This window comes from Pseudorasbora parva, chromosome 21 (assembly GCF_024679245.1).
Source record: "Pseudorasbora parva isolate DD20220531a chromosome 21, ASM2467924v1, whole genome shotgun sequence".
NCBI lineage: Eukaryota > Metazoa > Chordata > Actinopteri > Cypriniformes > Gobionidae > Pseudorasbora > Pseudorasbora parva.
In genome coordinates, this window is record NC_090192.1 from 25794330 (window position 1) to 25811615 (window position 17286).

At 37.2% G+C, this 17286-nt stretch overlaps 2 protein-coding genes across 7 annotated transcripts in view; one reads left to right on the plus strand and one right to left on the minus strand.

Annotated features, from left to right (window-relative positions):
* Positions 1-228: 228 nt before the first annotated feature.
* Positions 229-6075, minus strand: hexd (hexosaminidase d). Of its 2 annotated transcripts, XM_067430083.1 has the most exons (13): positions 6014-6053; positions 5773-5890; positions 5583-5698; positions 5409-5496; positions 5080-5244; positions 4748-4931; positions 2871-2942; positions 2566-2764; positions 2401-2483; positions 2217-2289; positions 1985-2095; positions 1799-1888; positions 229-672 (listed from the first exon to the last, which is right to left on the minus strand). In XM_067430083.1, exons 2-13 carry the CDS (start codon positions 5854-5856, stop codon positions 495-497), a joined length of 1443 nt encoding a protein of 480 aa, XP_067286184.1. In that variant the 5' UTR covers positions 5857-5890; positions 6014-6053; the 3' UTR covers positions 229-494. The 2 variants fall into 2 exon arrangements, with proteins under 2 accessions (XP_067286184.1, XP_067286183.1); XM_067430082.1 differs by having other exon boundaries at positions 5773-6075.
* Positions 6076-7919: 1844 nt separating this feature from the next.
* arhgap12b (Rho GTPase activating protein 12b) overlaps positions 7920-17286 on the plus strand; it is a 92211-nt gene continuing 82844 nt past the window's right edge. For 2 of the 5 annotated variants that reach the window (XM_067430639.1, XM_067430641.1), the window contains exon 1: positions 7921-8147. The gene's annotated coding sequence lies outside the window, so the exon portion shown is untranslated. Of the gene's footprint in view, positions 8148-17286 lie in introns of all 5 variants that reach the window. The other 3 variants (XM_067430642.1, XM_067430643.1, XM_067430640.1) reach the window with 2 other exon arrangements.

Sequence of the window (17286 nt, forward strand, 5' to 3'; positions counted from 1 at the left end):
AGAACTAACTGAGATAAATAAGTTTAAAAAAAAAAATATTAACGCTATATAGGAAAATTAGGAAAAATAATACATTTGACAAATGCTTATCACTAAAACAAAATGAAAATAAAAAGGGAAAATATAAAAATTAAAAGCTAATTCAAAATATCAATAAATAGTTTAATAATATATAAATATTAAAATAACACTTCTGAATATGTGGATGGATTATTAATTAAACAAAAATGTTAAAATGATTTATTCAGGGAAAATCAGAATGAGATTTTAATTTCATTCATGTACATACTGGTGGTTAGTAATTATTTTAAATAAAACATATTATGGTAATGTTATATTTTATTACAAAAATGTTTTGCTCCTTGTTTTTAAAGAATACAATAGCTAGCTATTAATAAAAAAACAAGCTGTCTCCGTTGTTTCTATTTGTTTAACATTGCCATTTTTCAAATGAAATTCATGCACCAAATTTAAGATTGAGACTGAGAGGTAGTTTAAGTACAGAATCCCATTTCATTTAGAACACTTTCAGTGTCTCTCAGTAGGCTGCGCAGAGGTTCCAGCACTGGGGTGACATGTTGGTCCATCCATTCCTGAACTGTAGAGACTGAGTACAGAAGACACATCTCTCCCCTCACCTCTTGCACCTGAATCTCCACATCATCAAGAATCCTGTTGGAGCAGATGAGGTGAAAAAGGGTGATATATATATATTCACATGGGCCTTGTTTAAAATGCACATGAATAAGAGACACGGTAAGAAAAAATGTTGTGAAAAAAGCAATTTATACCGTACATACACTACTGTCCAAATGTTTGGGGTCAAACTTTTAAAAAAAAATGTTTTAAGAAATGCATACTTTTATTCAGCAAGGATGCATTAAATTGATCAAAAGTGAAAGTAAATTAATTTATACTGTTACAAAAGATTTATATTTCAAATAGGGCTGCACAATTAATCACATTTCTAATTGTGATTATAATTACAGATGCCACAATTACATAATTGTTTAAAGGAGCAATTACAAAAAACAAAACAAAAATGGCACGCACATTATTTTGCTTAACACAAGTGTTGTTTTTTCTTTCTACAGGTTATTATCTTAAGGGTTTTCCATGGTTTTAGTATAACAGTATAATATCATGCATGTTTTACTTTTTTTATTTAAAGAAGAAACCAAACCAATGTATTGTAAACAATTGAGGCTTGATGCTTTAGAAAAGCAGTAAAATATTTATTTTTATATAAACAATATGGCATACAGTTGCTTTAAACAATGGTATAAGCCATACAAAACTTAATTCAATGTAAACTGGGATAATCGTTATTATTAAATCGCCATTACAATTTCAGTGGAATAATCAACAATAATTTTTGATTAGTGATCTTTGTCATAATCGTGCAGCCCTAACTTTCTATTGATCAAAGAATCCAGAAATATGTATTGTGGTTTCCACAAAACCATTACGCAGCACAACTGCTTTTAACATTATAATAATAAATGTTTTTTAATCACCAAATGAGCATATTAAAATGATTTCTAAAAGGATCATGACACTGAGGACTGGAGTAATGATGTTGAAAATTCACATTTCCATCACAGGAATAAATCACATTTTAAAATATCTTAAACTAGAAAAGAGTCATCTTAATTTTTGTTCGATTATTTTGACAGTGTTTTTAATTGAATAAATTCAGCCTTAGTGTGCACTGTGCACAAGAGACATTTTCAAAAACCTTACCAACCTCAAACTTTAGTGTACATATAATGTAAAGTACTCATAATAAAAGACTTACATTTTTGCTTGTGTTTTAATCTGTTGAGCAATAAGTGGGTTAACAGTCTTCTTTTGAATGTGATAAGGCGTGAACCAGCCCCTCACAAACCTATTATGCAAAAATGAATACAACTATTTAGTGAGAAGTTCGCGATTACTTCAAAGAATCTTATAAAGGTGAAACTTCTAATGGCCCTGAACTCACATATTGTTCTGAAACTGTCTGAGTTCCGCAGACTCCAGCAAAGACGTCAGCTTCACTATGAGTTCAGCAAGTTTCCCCCCAACAAAGGAGGGAGACATCCTGGAAGACAATCTGGGACACAGAGGTCAAAGAATATTCTGTAAATTAGTCTATTTTAAAGTAGCCCTTGAGGTTTCTTAGTGCTGTGCACATGCTTTCTTTCAGGACAGACACGAGTATAAATGAAAAGTACCTCTCTGTGTCTCCTATTTCCACAGTGCCGAGTGTCTTAACCACCTTCTTTTGAACCTCTTCAGTAAAGCTACCTGAATCACAGTGCACAACTATATGAGATAAGCATTCTTAATATGCATTTACTCTCACCAGTTTGCCATGCAAGTACTAAAGAAAAGGAGTAAAAATTAAAAAAGACTGACCGTTCAGAAGAGTTTGCAAACAAGAAGCCAGTGAGGGCAAACTCACAGGCATCAGCTCACACAAAACAGACAGGTGGTCATATCTTAAGGGAAAAAAGAAACATACATCATTGTCATTTTGACCAATAAAGACTGTGATTTTAGTGATTATGGATGTCATCTAACCTTTGCCATCCAGTTAGTGCAATTCCCTGTAGCTCAATGCCAGCTGGCAGGCTGGATGCCACTTTGAGCCATTGCAACTGGTTGTCCACATGCCTCTGAGTGCAGGTCACACAGGTGTGCACAGCGGTCGAGCCTTTAAAAGAGCTGGCAGCCCACTGCTGTGTCATGCCCACAGACTTATATAGTTCCATTAGCACAACTGGACAGAGTACATGTAAAATGATCAAGCATTATCGTCATGAACAAATACTTCAAAACTTTCAGTTAAGTTACTGGAATGTAATGTGTGCTTTTAAAATACTCACCAGTGTTTTTGACATCCAGAGCAGGGCTGTAATCCCACAACATTGGTTGCACTAATCCAACAAGACCACTTTCTAGAATAATATCATAAATTGGAAAGGAATTAGTTGTATTTGGTCATTGCTGATAATTATATTATTTAATTTCTTTCATTTCACTTTGTGTTAGGGTGGAAGATGTGGAGCATTTAGGTATGATATTTGGCCCAGTGAATATAGAGGCGGCGACCTTTAACACGTCAAGGGGAAGGAGGTGACAATATCATATTATCATGTAAAAAGCAGATGAAAGGAAGTGTTTGTTGTTGTCTGTGCCACAGTATGCACTCTTGCATTCAAAAACAGCTGGAGGCAGCTCAAATGAATGGATCAGAAAAGTCATAAAAATGCAGAGCTCATAATGGTACCAGTTACCAACAACAGCAAGACGTGTCGCATCAGTCAAAGACCAACAATTTAAAAAAAAAAAGTGCATCCTCAGGGGTACAAACCCCCTTTCTATTGTCTTTGTATGTATAATTATTTTTATTTTTATTTAGCAATTGAAGAGATGGCTCATACAAAAATTTCAAAGAGCCTAAATAAAAATTAAAGGGTTAGTTCACCCAAAAATGAAATTCATGCCATTAATGACTCACATTAATGTTGTTCCACACCCATAAGACCTCTGTTCATCTTCGGAACACAGTTTAAGATATTTTTTATTTAGTCCCGAGAGCACATGCAAGTGTATGCACACTATACTGTCCATGTCCAGAAAGGAAGTAAAAACATCATCAAAGTAGTCCATAGTCCACGGAGCACTCTTTTATAATATTAGATACATTTGAGTGTGTTGAAAGTTATGTTATAATGCTTCTTTGTGCGTTCGCTCTGCGGCTCCTATGAGAATCTTGTTACACACTGCAGTAAGCTAGATCGATATTAGCCATGATAAAACATGGTACTCAAGGTAAATGATGAAAACTACATTTAAACAAGACTAACTATGTTGAGCTATACCAAATTATACGTTTTATGACGATGAATGTATCCAAAAAGTTGCTCACCTGTCTAATAAAACCATAGACTGTAAAAAAAATATGGACGTAGTGTCCATGACGTCACCCATAGGATTCTGAAGTGCAGTTTTGAAGCACAAAGTAGAGACGTGAAAAAGGGTGAGTCACGCCCAGGTAACAGAAATTGGGCAAAGAGGCGGGATGTAGGAGGAGCTGAGGTGACACGATGACTAACAGACAGTGGATAAAAGGCTATCCAACAGTCAATCAAAGTGACCACGCCCTTAATTATGCAGAATTTTAAGGCTTTATATAATGTAAACGAAAAATTCCCCCCCTTCAGAGTTCTCATGAAGGGCAAAATTAGTTTTATAGACCAAAAACACAATTTGTACCAGGCTATAAACATTTTTTCAGCTGTAAATTTGGGATTTTTTTCCATGGGGCTCAATAAGATTGTGCTCCCTTCTGGAGAATTATTTTTTTTTTGCCATGCATTCATTTGAAGTTAAGAAAAAGTGCCTTTGGTGTTCAGAAACAGAAATCGAGGGTTACGCAGATATGATGTCATTGATAGGCGCTGCACGGACAAGGTCCACGTCATGGGTAAAATTGCCTATTTTTCTGGATTTAAACATTCTTGGAAACATTTGGGATAATGTAAGTACACAAGTCAACAAAATATATAACATTGTTCTAGTTGTTTTTGAATATTTTAAACCAAAATTTTTACATAATGTGCCTTTAAGACGTAAGCATAGTTTTTTTTAGTTAAACAATTATTTTAATCATGAATATTTACGTATCTGACAGTATATATTGAATATATCCTTTCCTCTTTAGACAGCAAAAATTGTAACAATTAAATTACATGCTCACCTTTAATGGTCTCGGGGGTCATGGACCTGAGCATATCATCCCACATGATCAATTTAAGGTTGGGCACACTTTTCTGAATCCCCTTTGCCACTTTAATGACATGACTGAGGAATAGCTTGTGAACACTCCGACCTGGAGCACTTAACCACTGTTTGGACTCATCTCCGAGACCAAGCATGTACACCTATGAAAATAAAACCAATGATACTTGATCAACAGACCAGTATTAAACTAGCACCCTTTCTTCAGGATATGAACAGATCTCAAGGCAACAGTTTACTCGCAGAAATCGGACATGTGACTCCTTTTTTTGGCAGATGGTTGTACTTTACCTCATCGGCTCCGATGTGCAGCCTGGTACTTTTAGGGTGGAGCTTCATGACTTGTCGTAGCATCTCTTGCACCAGCCTAACTCCTCGATCATGGTGTGGGTTCAGGGTGCCCAGACAGTAGTCCACCTCCCTCAGATCTCTAAACACCTTGTGCTTCAGGACAAACTGAATGAGAATATTTTTAAATATTAAAGTTTGAATATGCATGATTGGATTTTGTTTGTTTTGTTGATTAATTGCTTTTAATGCATAGTGTTTTGACATTAAATTTGCAAATCTCTGTTTTTTTCTTCCTTCATGTAAACAACAAAAATCTGTTTTATAGTTACTTCCAAATGTCCAAACGTCTGCACCAAGGGGATGATCTCCAGCCCTCTTCTACTGGCAGCATCCTGGATTGACACAATCTCCTCACGGCTGTTTGGTTATTAGGTATTTTTATCAGTTAAATTATCAACAAACAACAACAACAATAATATATTTTTTTAAATATATACCCTTACCTGTAAGGAGGCTGGGTCGTAGACTGAAGAACTTTTAGCTCTCCTTCATAGGGAAACATATCCTCATATTCAATGAGCAAGCCATTGGCACCAAGATCAGCAAATAACTGGATCAACTGAGGAAAAATAATCGTGGTTAATCCCTTGAAGTTTTATTTAAAAAATATAATAACAGTAAAAGAAGATGTACCTCAATTAGGTAGCCAATTCTAGGAGGTGCTCCTTTCAGGTCTAAATGAACTAACTTTTTGCAACTGCGCAATGACAGGTCCATTGCAGGTGCTGTTCAATAAAAAAGCTAGCAGCGCCTTAAAAATATTTAATACATCATATTTAAATTACGAGAATAACAACTGAGACGGTATAAATTGCACAGTCTCCCTTTGCATGTATTTCTTATTCCACCTTGTTCTTTAATCCAAAATACGCACTTTCATTGAATCCAACGATGCTTCGCATGAGAAGAATCCCTGTTTACCCTATTTTACCGTCCTCTCCCACCACCCTGTTAAAGCACGATGGGCAATGTAGTTTTTTATGTATTTTTAAACCCAGAGCATTGCAGACATAGGACTACACGTGATTTCACTTCCGATCAGAACCGGAAGATTTGAACTGTGGTTCTCTGGAAGGGATGTTATTTCAGAATAAGAGCGCTTTAAGCGCACGTATATTAGCACAAGCACGCACGCACGCACACACACACACACACACACACACACACACGCACAACAATTCTGATTAAATATAAAGGTAATTTACACGGCAATATTAAAAGTCAAGCTGTCATCTGAATAATTAAGATTTTGGAATCTATAAATTTGAGCTTTGTACATGTAGCCTAACAAATGTTACAGTGTACAGTGGTTCAATGTACAATATTGGTGATATTGACATTAATAGTTAATAAAATTAAATGTTTTTGGTGACAGTTTAGTGGTTCAAATGTGTTCTACTCCTGGAAGGGGTGATTCATGAACCGTGAACAATTTTGAGGCTAATCAAATCATGTTAACTGTACAGTTAGATTTAGATTTTTATTTTATTTTCTTATGACTGTGACTAGTCTAACAGTCAGAGCTACAACTGGGACTTTTGCTGATTGCTGGCAGCCACTGAGAGGACGTTGTTCATCGATCGTCGTTTTCCACCGCTTCTCTGCTGTTTTTGTTTGAATTGTTGTGGTTGCTTCTGGTTTGAAGGACATTTCGTTATGCTCGCTGCGGCTGCTCACTGGTGGTATCCCATACCTCCCTCGGGCTTGAACTGCATAGTGGCTGAGGTTGCCGGTTGATTGGCGGCATTTTTACCGGCCCAGCGTCATCAGCATCCAGCATGATGTTGAGATGTTCCGCGTCTCGGCTGCGCCGCTGTTCCGTCTTGCATTGCAGCCGTGGAACGGCATGGGCATCTGCTCCGACCCCGGTGTGTCCACAGAAGTGCCCAGAAAACTTAGTTTGCCTCCTGCATAGTGCTGCAGCGATCCCCTCCATCTGGTCTTCAGCTGTCATGCCTCGCGACGTCATCAGGACACTGCCGAATGGGAATATGTAGCAACAGAGCCTCTAGCGCTGGGAGAAATGTAAAACATGGAGTGGACCACAGTGTACTGTGGAGCTTACAGAGACTTCCACCATCATCTCTTTCTTTTTTTTGTTTAGAAAAGCTTTCAAACAAATGTGTTGGTTGATTGTTTGTATTATTCTGTATTTTTACTTGTTAATCATTTTTAAAAAATATTTTTCCCTTTTCCATAGTTGCACTTTGAGCTTCTTTGGAATAAAAAGTGCGTTATAAATTTTATATATATATATATATATATATATATATATATATATATATATATATATATATATATATATATATATATATATATATATATATATATATATATATATATATATATATATATATATATATATATATATATATATATATATATATAAACACATTGTATACAATCCCTGGAATCATGGGCAAATTTCATACAAAAAGATTTAATAATAGAATATACAATATAATTGAGAATAGAATAAATAAATAAACAAATCATTTTTATATGAATAATGCACATAGTAAAATATATATTTAATTATTTAAATTATGTCAATCAAATTCTTAACACAGTTAATGCAAAATAAGATGCAATAGAATAAATATAATAAAATAAACGCTCTTTAAAACATTAAGTGTGTACAAAAAAAATGTGTGACAGAGTGTTGTGCATGCAGAATAGGCTTCTGCGTACTTTCCACTGAACAGAAGGGGGATCGAGGGGAACCTTGCAGCACCACAAGGGGGCCTGATGCAGTAACACAGGAGCATCAGCAGTCCAAAGGAGCTTCACAGGACAGGCGGGAGTGCGCACTGTGCCGCGAACGCGCACGCATTCACCCACAGAGACCTATTGCGATTGGAAGCGCGAGGCGGTCAGATCGTGTGTTGTGTGTTGCTGCCGCGCAGTATCTTTTCACGCAAGTGCCAAGGACTGCAAGGGAAAAAAGTTTATTTCACAGACTCACCAACTAACGGACATGACCGCTCCCAGATCCCCCTGAACGCCAGGTCAGTATGAGCAGATTCTGCGTTCATTCCTATGCTTCAAAGGCGCATTGTTGCAAATATAAAGAGTTGCATTGTTGGGACCGCTGGGACTGATTGTTGAATAGCGGATTGCTACCTTGCGGCCAACCACGAAAGCCGCTTTGGAAATCCGTGGTTTGGGGAACCTGCTATCGTGCTGCGGCAAACGCTCCCATCGGGTTTTTAAATTACAGCCATGTGTTTCAACACGATATTTCCTCGCATTTGACACCCAAGCTCATTTTTATCTAGTTATGAGTTGATTTAGATGGTTTGCTTAGACCCGTGTTTATAATATGTGGTTTGTTTTGATTACCACTTGGCTTGCACGTAATAAGCTGTCATCAGTCAAAAGGGCGCAAACGGTTCATCAAAGTTATTATGAGTAGAGAATTAGTGTTGGCAGTTGGCATGCTGTTTAATTTTCATAATTGGAAACAATGTGTTAGCATGATTGTGAGGGCACATCATTTGTTTCAACGAGCTGTAATTTTTTATTACTGTAAAGAGTTCCTGGGAAGAGCTGTTGGCTTGTACTTCTGTATTATGTTTGAGAGTTTATGGGCCGAACCGACCCTTCCCCCTTTCTCTTGCGGCCTCGCTGTCGCCTTCGCCCGGGGAGGGACTGCACTGGCGACCGTGATGAGTGACCAGCCGCTACCAAAACAAAGGCGGGTTACCAGGGGAAACGGAGTCGCTGGAGGAATAGTGACGACTCACATTTGGGCTCATCTGCATCTGTCTTGAATGAACCGCTGCAACAAAGACGAATACTATTTGACGTGTGAGAAACTGACGGCTGAAAATCACTCCACAAAATAGCCTACTGTCGATAATGCGTATCCCGCCTGCAAGCAAGGTCACTTTGTGTTCACGGCTGCTAAGTGGCTCAGTAGATTAGACAAACAAACCCTTTTTATTCTGTCTGGGTTTGTCCAGCCTTGATGTTTGTTTGTCGAAGGAAAAAAATAGTGTATACAGAAAGACAGCCACTCAGTTTGAAGCAAGACGAATGCCTGTGAATCATTTTTTATTTAGTTATTTTTTGCTAACTTTAATGACTAAAACATCATACTTTGCACTTTTACGTTAGGCTATAAAATTTCTTTAAATGGTGTTATCGAAGAAATAACCTTCCTTGGAGACATGGCAGAAATAATTAAATACACTGAAAAATGTAATGGGTTTTAGCAAAATTGTAGCGTTTGGTTGGAAATTAATTTCAATATAGGCATTAAACTGTCAAATGTCTTGTCACAATAGGCTACAGGGTGTTTCTAACAAATCTGTGTTGATCACGACTTATTTTCAAAAATGTATTTGAAAATAATTTACAAAACTTATTTACAAAAATGTCTTTTAGTGCAAATGTGGGTGAAAGTCATGTCATGGAATGAGAGACTAAGACTTGTCTGATCTATTAGTGATGGACAGTGTGGCATTTAGTAGTGTCAGGTTTTGTGATCGGGTATCTGGAATAATGCCTGGTTACACACACACACACACACACACACACACACACACACACACACACACACACACACACACACACACACACACACACACACACACACACACACACACACACACACACACACACACACACTCACACACACTGTTTTAACTGAAAGGAACTTGTATCTTAAAATATGCCAGTGCCATTGTTTTGTCTCAAGATGCACATGAGTAATGGTACACAGGCATTTTTTCTAAAGACTGTTTATAAAAGCTAATTAAATCTAAATTAAATGCTAATTTAACTAAGGCCTAATCCTGGCTTAATGTTAGCCCTATAGGTGAAACCAGGCCTAAATGTATTTTTTTCTACTGAGATCAAATACTTGTGATATCTGTTTGGAGTTATTAAGCAGAGCACAAGACAGTAGCAGCGAGCTTCATTTGACGTGTTTACTCATCACTTCTGTTCTACACACATTACATAATTAAACAACAGTATATAAATAAAATGGTAGTCAACACAATTACACTTCACTTATGAACACAGCAACACTTTTTCTTGGGTGAATGACGGATAAGGATTTAAAATGTGAAAAAAAATTAAACTGGCAAAAAGTAAAAATTTTAGGACTTTCTATACTTATTAGCATGTTGGGTATGTAATGCAATGACATGTACACATTTAAAAAATGTAATTAACCATTTTTTTTGGTGAATCAGATCTTTTTCCCCATGAAAATGTCATTCCTGGGTAACGTAATGAATTCTTAAATAAATTACATTTCTACTATTGTTGGCATAAACAAATGTACTGACATCCATAATTGGAGCTAAACAAACAATTATTGCTCAGGAAACCACATTTTAATCACAATGAGTATAATTAATTTTAGAATTTCATATAGACATGGACTCATTTTTGGCAGCGGATAACTCAAAATTCAGAACCAAATTTTAAAAAAAGCTGGAAATTGTTTAAAAATGTCTTCCAATAAAGTAAATAAGACTTGTTTTATCATGAACTCAACAAAAAACAAAATTGTGTAATCTAACATACAAATATGTGTTAAATTAATTACCTATGTCATTGTTAGCCGGAATGACATGCTGTTAGATGGAAGGACATTCTGCAATTTTTTTCAGGATTACCATAAAAACCATCCTCGGTATCATTTTTCTTTCCAACACTCAAACTTGAAACAAAGTAAAAGACACTGACAAGTTTTTAATGATTTAAAAAAGTTTTAATCAACATTTTTTTATGTAAATTGATTAATTCAGCCAACACTTAAATGCAACAACATTTCATACATTTTGTAATAAAACATTTAATACTTAACATATTTCATACATTTGGTACCTACATTTGATTTGGTAATAACATTACCAACATTAGAAACTGTAAGCATGTACGTAACCATTTGTCTCTTGAGGGTTATCTGGCTCTCTGGGTTGGGGTTCTTCAAGATTAGACTCATTTATTGAGACTGGAGTGTCGTTCATTAATTCATTAATCTGCTTAAGGGTGCTTTCACACCTGCCTCATATAGTTCGGTCGTACTAGAGTTCGTTTCCCTCTTTGGTGCGGTTCGTTTGGTCAGGTCTGAAAGCAGCAATTGCACTCGGGTGCGCACCAAAAGTGGACCAAACAAGCGTACCGAGACCTCCTTGAAGAGGTGGTCTCGGTACGCTTTCAAACGAACTCTGGAGCGGTTCATTTGTGGTGAGAACGTGATCCGACCTTGAACAGAACCAACTGCAAAAGTACTGATCATTTTTGGACTGAACCAGCTGCCGTAGTCGGCTGCGCTGACATTGTGTGCATGATATTACCTGATAGATCGTTGGCAATATTTTCGGAAGATGAGCATGTCAAGAGTTAATAATTAATGCACGCCTCCTCTTGAAGTGACGAGCGATGCGCGTTCGCCGTCTGCAGTGCATTAGAGCGTTGTTTTCACGTCGCATCCGCGCTTCATTATAGAAATGTATTTGCATACTGTGGTAAATACACACAGTGTAGTAGATTATGGCCAGGGACAAAACCAGCCCGCGCAGTCGTCTCTTCATAGTGTTATTATAGTTTGCTGGCTTTGCCTCTTCTGTTGGAATTTTCCCACACGTAAATTCTGACCAATCGAAAAGCAGTTTAGGAAATACGCCATGGCCAATGAGTGATGTGGATGTTGTCACGTGCCTGCGTTTTGGTTTGTTTCAACTGGTTCAACCAAAGCAATCAGTGTGGTGTGAAAAGGAACCAAAAAAGCTGAAAAATGCAACAATGTATAATTGTTTGCCCTTGGTTCGGACCAAATGAACCGAACTAGAGATGTGAAAGCACCCTTAATCTTTGCCTCCGATTCCTCTGGTTTACCCTCCACTGCTCCCTTTTCTTCTTTGCAGCAGAAGGGGTCATCTGCTGTACAGGCTTTTTGGGAACTGGCCTTGATTTGTAGCTACACATAATAATAATGAGTATTAGATGCAGGTTGTAATCACACCAATTTCCTTACAATCATATTTTCTAAATATTACAGTAAATCTGTAAAATTATAATGCATCATAAACAATGCTTGTTACTGACACATTATCATTCCACTGAGTCATCACTATAATATCTTGCTTTCTTTTTTTCAAGATACTCAGCCCTTGCTTCTGCATCTCCGTTTATCTTGGCTCTGAACTGTCTCTGCCTCTCTTTATTAGACAGAGGCATCTGGAAGGACAGAATTGACCTTAAAACATCAGAAGCTATACTAAAGCTTTAATAAAATGTTGATATATTAATAAATATGATTACATTATTCATGATTTGACCATTAACATTACAAAATTCAATTAATGATAATGACCCATTTGACTCATTGAATCATGAAATCAAGATGAATGACAGCAAAAACATGGCAAAAACATTTTAATTATGTAAATAATGTTAATGTTAATAATATAACTATAATAACTATGCCTAAAAGTTTACAAATGTTAATTAAAAACTAGATTGTTAAGCATATGTCATTCTGGATAACGGATGACATGTCCTGGCTAACAGAGTTTTTTTGTTATCCAAGAATGACAAGTTGTTATCCAGGAATGACAAAACAAATATTTTTTCTTTATAATCAGGCACTAACTTAACCACCTATGGAAAACTACAACATAGCTATCATCACTTAAGGTAATCTTTTAGATTAAATAGATAGTTTTTTAATATAAAAACATCATAAATGTTTTATTGGTGTTATCCAAAAAGACACATGATATTACTACAAAGTGCACCAGTGACCGAAAAGGTCAAAATATCAACATTTTAAGAGACGCTTACTGACCTTTGCACATGTTCTGGTGCTCCTTCAGGGTCTTCTTTTTGATACAATATTATGTCACATGACATACCAAAGTGCATTATGGTCCAAAATGGTCATTGATGTCTGTTATCCAGGAATGACATTAGAGAAATCACAATTTGGGGACAAAAGTCTTTCTGCCATAAAAATGTAAATAAGCTTAGTATTATCACTATATTTATAGGAATCGTTGAAAACATCAATACAATAATGCCCAAGAAGATTTTAAATACTTTTTATTTATTTTTTAATATTTTTGTTGTATTTTTGTATTCAGATTTTAAGCCGGGACAGTTACCCGGAATGACATTTTGGGGATTTTGAGCTCAATAGTTCCTTAAAGATTAATGATTTATAATGAATTATCACATGAGTAATTAAAGAGGGGGAAGCTGAGTCATGTAATCAAGTGCATTAAAAAATGTATAAACTTTTTATATTATTAATATGCTTGGGACACCAGAATTGACACGCCACGTCATTGACCCTCTTACAGGTGCTTTATCTAATAATAAAAATAATGAATAATAATTTGTTACCTTTATATAGCGCTTTTCTAGGCACTCAAAGCGCTTTACATAGAAGGGGGAACCTCCTCAACCACCACCAATGTGCAGCACCCACCTGGATGATGCGACGGCAGCCATATTGCGCCAGAACGCTCACCACACACCAGCTTATGGTGGAGAGGAGACCGAATGATGAAGCTAATCATTATATGGGGGTTATTAGGAGGCCATGATGGACAGGGGCCAATGGGCAAATTTGGCCAGGATGCTGGGGTTACACCCCTACTCTTTATCGAAGGACATCCTGGGATTTTTAACGACCACAGAGAGTTGGGACCTCGGTTTAACGTCTCATCCGAAAGACATTCTAAGACATTCACTTTCCCTTAAAAAGCATGTAATAGTTTTGAAGACTTTTTTTTATCATTTTATCACCTGGAAACTAGGCTAATCAATCGCAAACGCTTGATTTTGCGCAAATCAAACCATTCTTCTAAAGAAAAATGTCTGCTGTTTTCTGTCTAGACCAAATGGCCATAAACACTGCTTTAACTCAGGATTTTCTCCGGTTCCATATTTAGACAGACAGGTAGTTGTGTTTCATGGATATCCTATTGTGAACCTCTCGTCATGAAAGTAGGTCATGTTAGTTTTTAACGCTGCTAAATGTTATGTAATGTTGAAGATCACTTTGTAACGATGCTTAATTTGATCATGCCCAAAGTGTAAATGTCACACTACAAGCCTTGTTTCTGTTTGGGGGAAAGTGAGATTTAACAGAGACATGTATTTTCTCATGTTCAAGCCACTTGCGTTGCGTATGTGACTCAACATTTGCTATGTTTTTCAAATTCGCTTTGATTTGTGTGGCTCATCCCTATTTTTCTTCTCTGTTTTGAATCCAGGTAATCTCTGGTTGTTATTCTGGTTCGTCTGTTCTTGCTTCAAACGATAGTATTGAAACCTAAAGTTAAAGGAAAAAATACTGTTACGTTTATAGGGAATTGCTGTCAAATTTTCTGCTTTCTGTAGTACGTTAGCATTTGAAATGGATACAATCAGGGCTTGACATTAACTTTTTATCCCACCAGCCAATGTGGCTAATGGTTTTTCAAAGTACTAGCCACTCAGCATTTTTACTGCATGGCCACAATTTTGACAGTGGTACTATGGGGAAAAACTGCCATATAGTTATTTTTTATATTATCTCATAATTTGGCAGCAGGTGTATTGTGACTGCTGTGGCATTAAGACCTGACACATGGATCCATTATACTGTTACAAATGTGTTTTCTTTCTCAACTGTTTACATTCACTTAAAGGGTTCGTTCGCCCAAAAATGAAAATGATTTTATTACTCACCCTCATGTCGTTGGACACCTGTAAGACCTTCGTTCATCTTCAGAACACAAATGGAGATATTTTTGTTGAAAGCTGATGGCTGAGAAAGGCTTCAGTTAGGCCTCCATTGGCATTCAGTACATTCCCACTCACAAGACCCATTAAGGCACTAAACACATCAATACAAAGTCCATCTCACTACAGTGGCTGTACAGTTATTTTACAATGCGACGAAAATAGTTGTGTGCACAAAAGTCTAAATAACGACTTTATCCAACAAGTTGACGTGAACTCGACACGTGTGAGAATATGATGCAGATCCGCCGCTCAGATACATGACCCAAAAGAGGATAAAGTCATTATTTTTATCATTTTTTGCACACAAAAACTATTTTCGTCGCATTGTAACATTATTGTACAGCCACTGTAGTGAGATGGACTTTCTATCGATGTTTTTAGTGCCTTTATGGGTCTTGTGATTGGGAATGTACTGAATGCCAATGGAGCCTTCCACGTGTGAGCTGAAACTTCATTAAAAATAAAGTTCAACCACTCATTCCTAATATTAGGAATACGAAGGAAGCTTATGCAGCGACTGTTTTCTTCCACAACCAGGAATAGCGCAATATCTTAGGGTGTGTTCACACTTGTCATGTTTGGTTGGATTAAAACGAACCCTGGTACGGTTGCTCGGTTAGTGCGGTTCATTTGAACATATGTGAACGCTGCCATCCGAACCCTGGTGCGCACCAAACAAGCGCACCAGAGTTCGTTTGGAAGCGGACCGAGACCCATCTTTTTAGCGGTCTCGGTCCGCTTCCAAACGAACTCTGCTGCGGTTCGATTGATATATGAACGCAACACGGACCAAAGACATGTAAACGGACCAAAAACCGGACGTAATGTCACAAGATGCGACGCATAATGCAGCTGATTTGACGACGCGGAAAGATCGGTGTATCCAAAATGAGTAACTTTAACATTAGAGGGCAAACGTGGAGCAACGAGGAAGAGCCTCATCAATATTTGGTCAGACGAGCATGTTTCGAAAATGCTAGAAAAAACACACAAAAAGCATACCTGGCTCTTCTCATCAAAGTTCCTGTGTTGCCCATTATTAGCAGGTGCAGACGACAGCGGCCGTCTCTGTTCTGCACAACGGAGAAAATCCTGCTGCTGTTTTGAATGTTTTGAACATTTTATGAGCTCTTCATGAGTTCTCAGCGGGTAAAAATAATGCCACATGTACACGCATAAAATGATTGCGTTTAATCCAGCACACAGCGTTGTTTTGAACATTTCATGAGCTCTTCATGAGTTCTCTGGTAAGAAATAATGCCATATGTGTTACACGCATAAAATGATCACGTTTAATCCAGCACACAGCGTTGTTTTGAATGTTTTGAACATTTCATGAGCTCTTCATGAGTTCTCTGGTAAATAATAATACCATGTACACGCATAAAATGCCCGCGCGTGTAATCCGCACACAGCATTGTTTTGAATGTTCGGTAAACGAGCTCCTACGTCATATAAACCGACCAATCAGGTTGTGAGCGTCTCCCTGTGCCTTTGGTAACTTTAGGTTCGCTGTTAAAAATGCCCGTGTGAACGCTAAGCGGACCAGGACTGTTATGTTTGTTTTTGTTTTTTGGTCCGGACCAAACGAACCAAACGAACCGAACTACAAGTGTGAACGCACCCTTAATCTTCCTCTGCATGTTTATTGTTGTTGACCAGCTAGCACGAGTCCTCCATGAGTCGGTGGGTGAGGCTACTGGATTAGACGCGCTGTAGATTCTGTAGAGGCGGTGTTTCGTCGCGCAGTGACATAAGTATGAAGCACAGGACCGTTTGCTGAACCTAGTGTCTATAAAAGCGTTTCTTTGACTGACCAGGAAGTTTTCAGCTCTGAAACTTAAAGGATATTCTTATATTACCATGACCTTTTATATATATCAAAAGCTCAAGGGAAAGTTGATTTCTCAATTCATCACCCCTTTAAAACATAACAGACTGTGATTGTATGAATATTTGCCATTTTGACATTATTTTGTGTATATTTGACTGTTTAAGCGCAATAAGCAATAAAGAAGATCTGATAGGCTGCTTTATGTACACTTTGAGTGTGAGTACAAAATCTGCAAGTATTTTCACATTTGTAATGGGTGCTAATGTCTTGATTAGTAAAGTTCTGGGGGTTTTTTTTGTAAGTTGTTTGAATCACAAAAAGTGAAGCTCAAGAAATGCTTTCTCCCAGACATTAGCACTATAATGTCAGATTCAGTCAAATTGAGTAGAAAGTTCCACCTGCAAAGATATGGAATTTCTGCTGGAGTGACAGTCTCACTCATCTTCCTGCAAAGTTGGTAGTAACTTCTTTGCGTGTTGCCGCATTGACACTGCACTCACACCCAGAGGAGATCTTCCATCTGCTCCTTGTTTATAGAAGCTCCACTTTGGTTACCA

Excerpts from the sequence above, each read along its gene's own strand:
- hexd (XM_067430082.1), bottom strand. The coding sequence starts at position 5,856 with ATGGACCTGTCATTGCGCAGTTGCAAAAAGTTAGTTCATTTAGACCTG. Across the intron at positions 4,932-5,079 it reads TGCACATCGGAGCCGATGAG|GTGTACATGCTTGGTCTCGG; the intron begins GTAAAGTACAAC and ends TTATTTTCATAG. Across the intron at positions 2,765-2,870 it reads TCTGGATGTCAAAAACACTG|TTGTGCTAATGGAACTATAT; the intron begins GTGAGTATTTTA and ends TACTCTGTCCAG.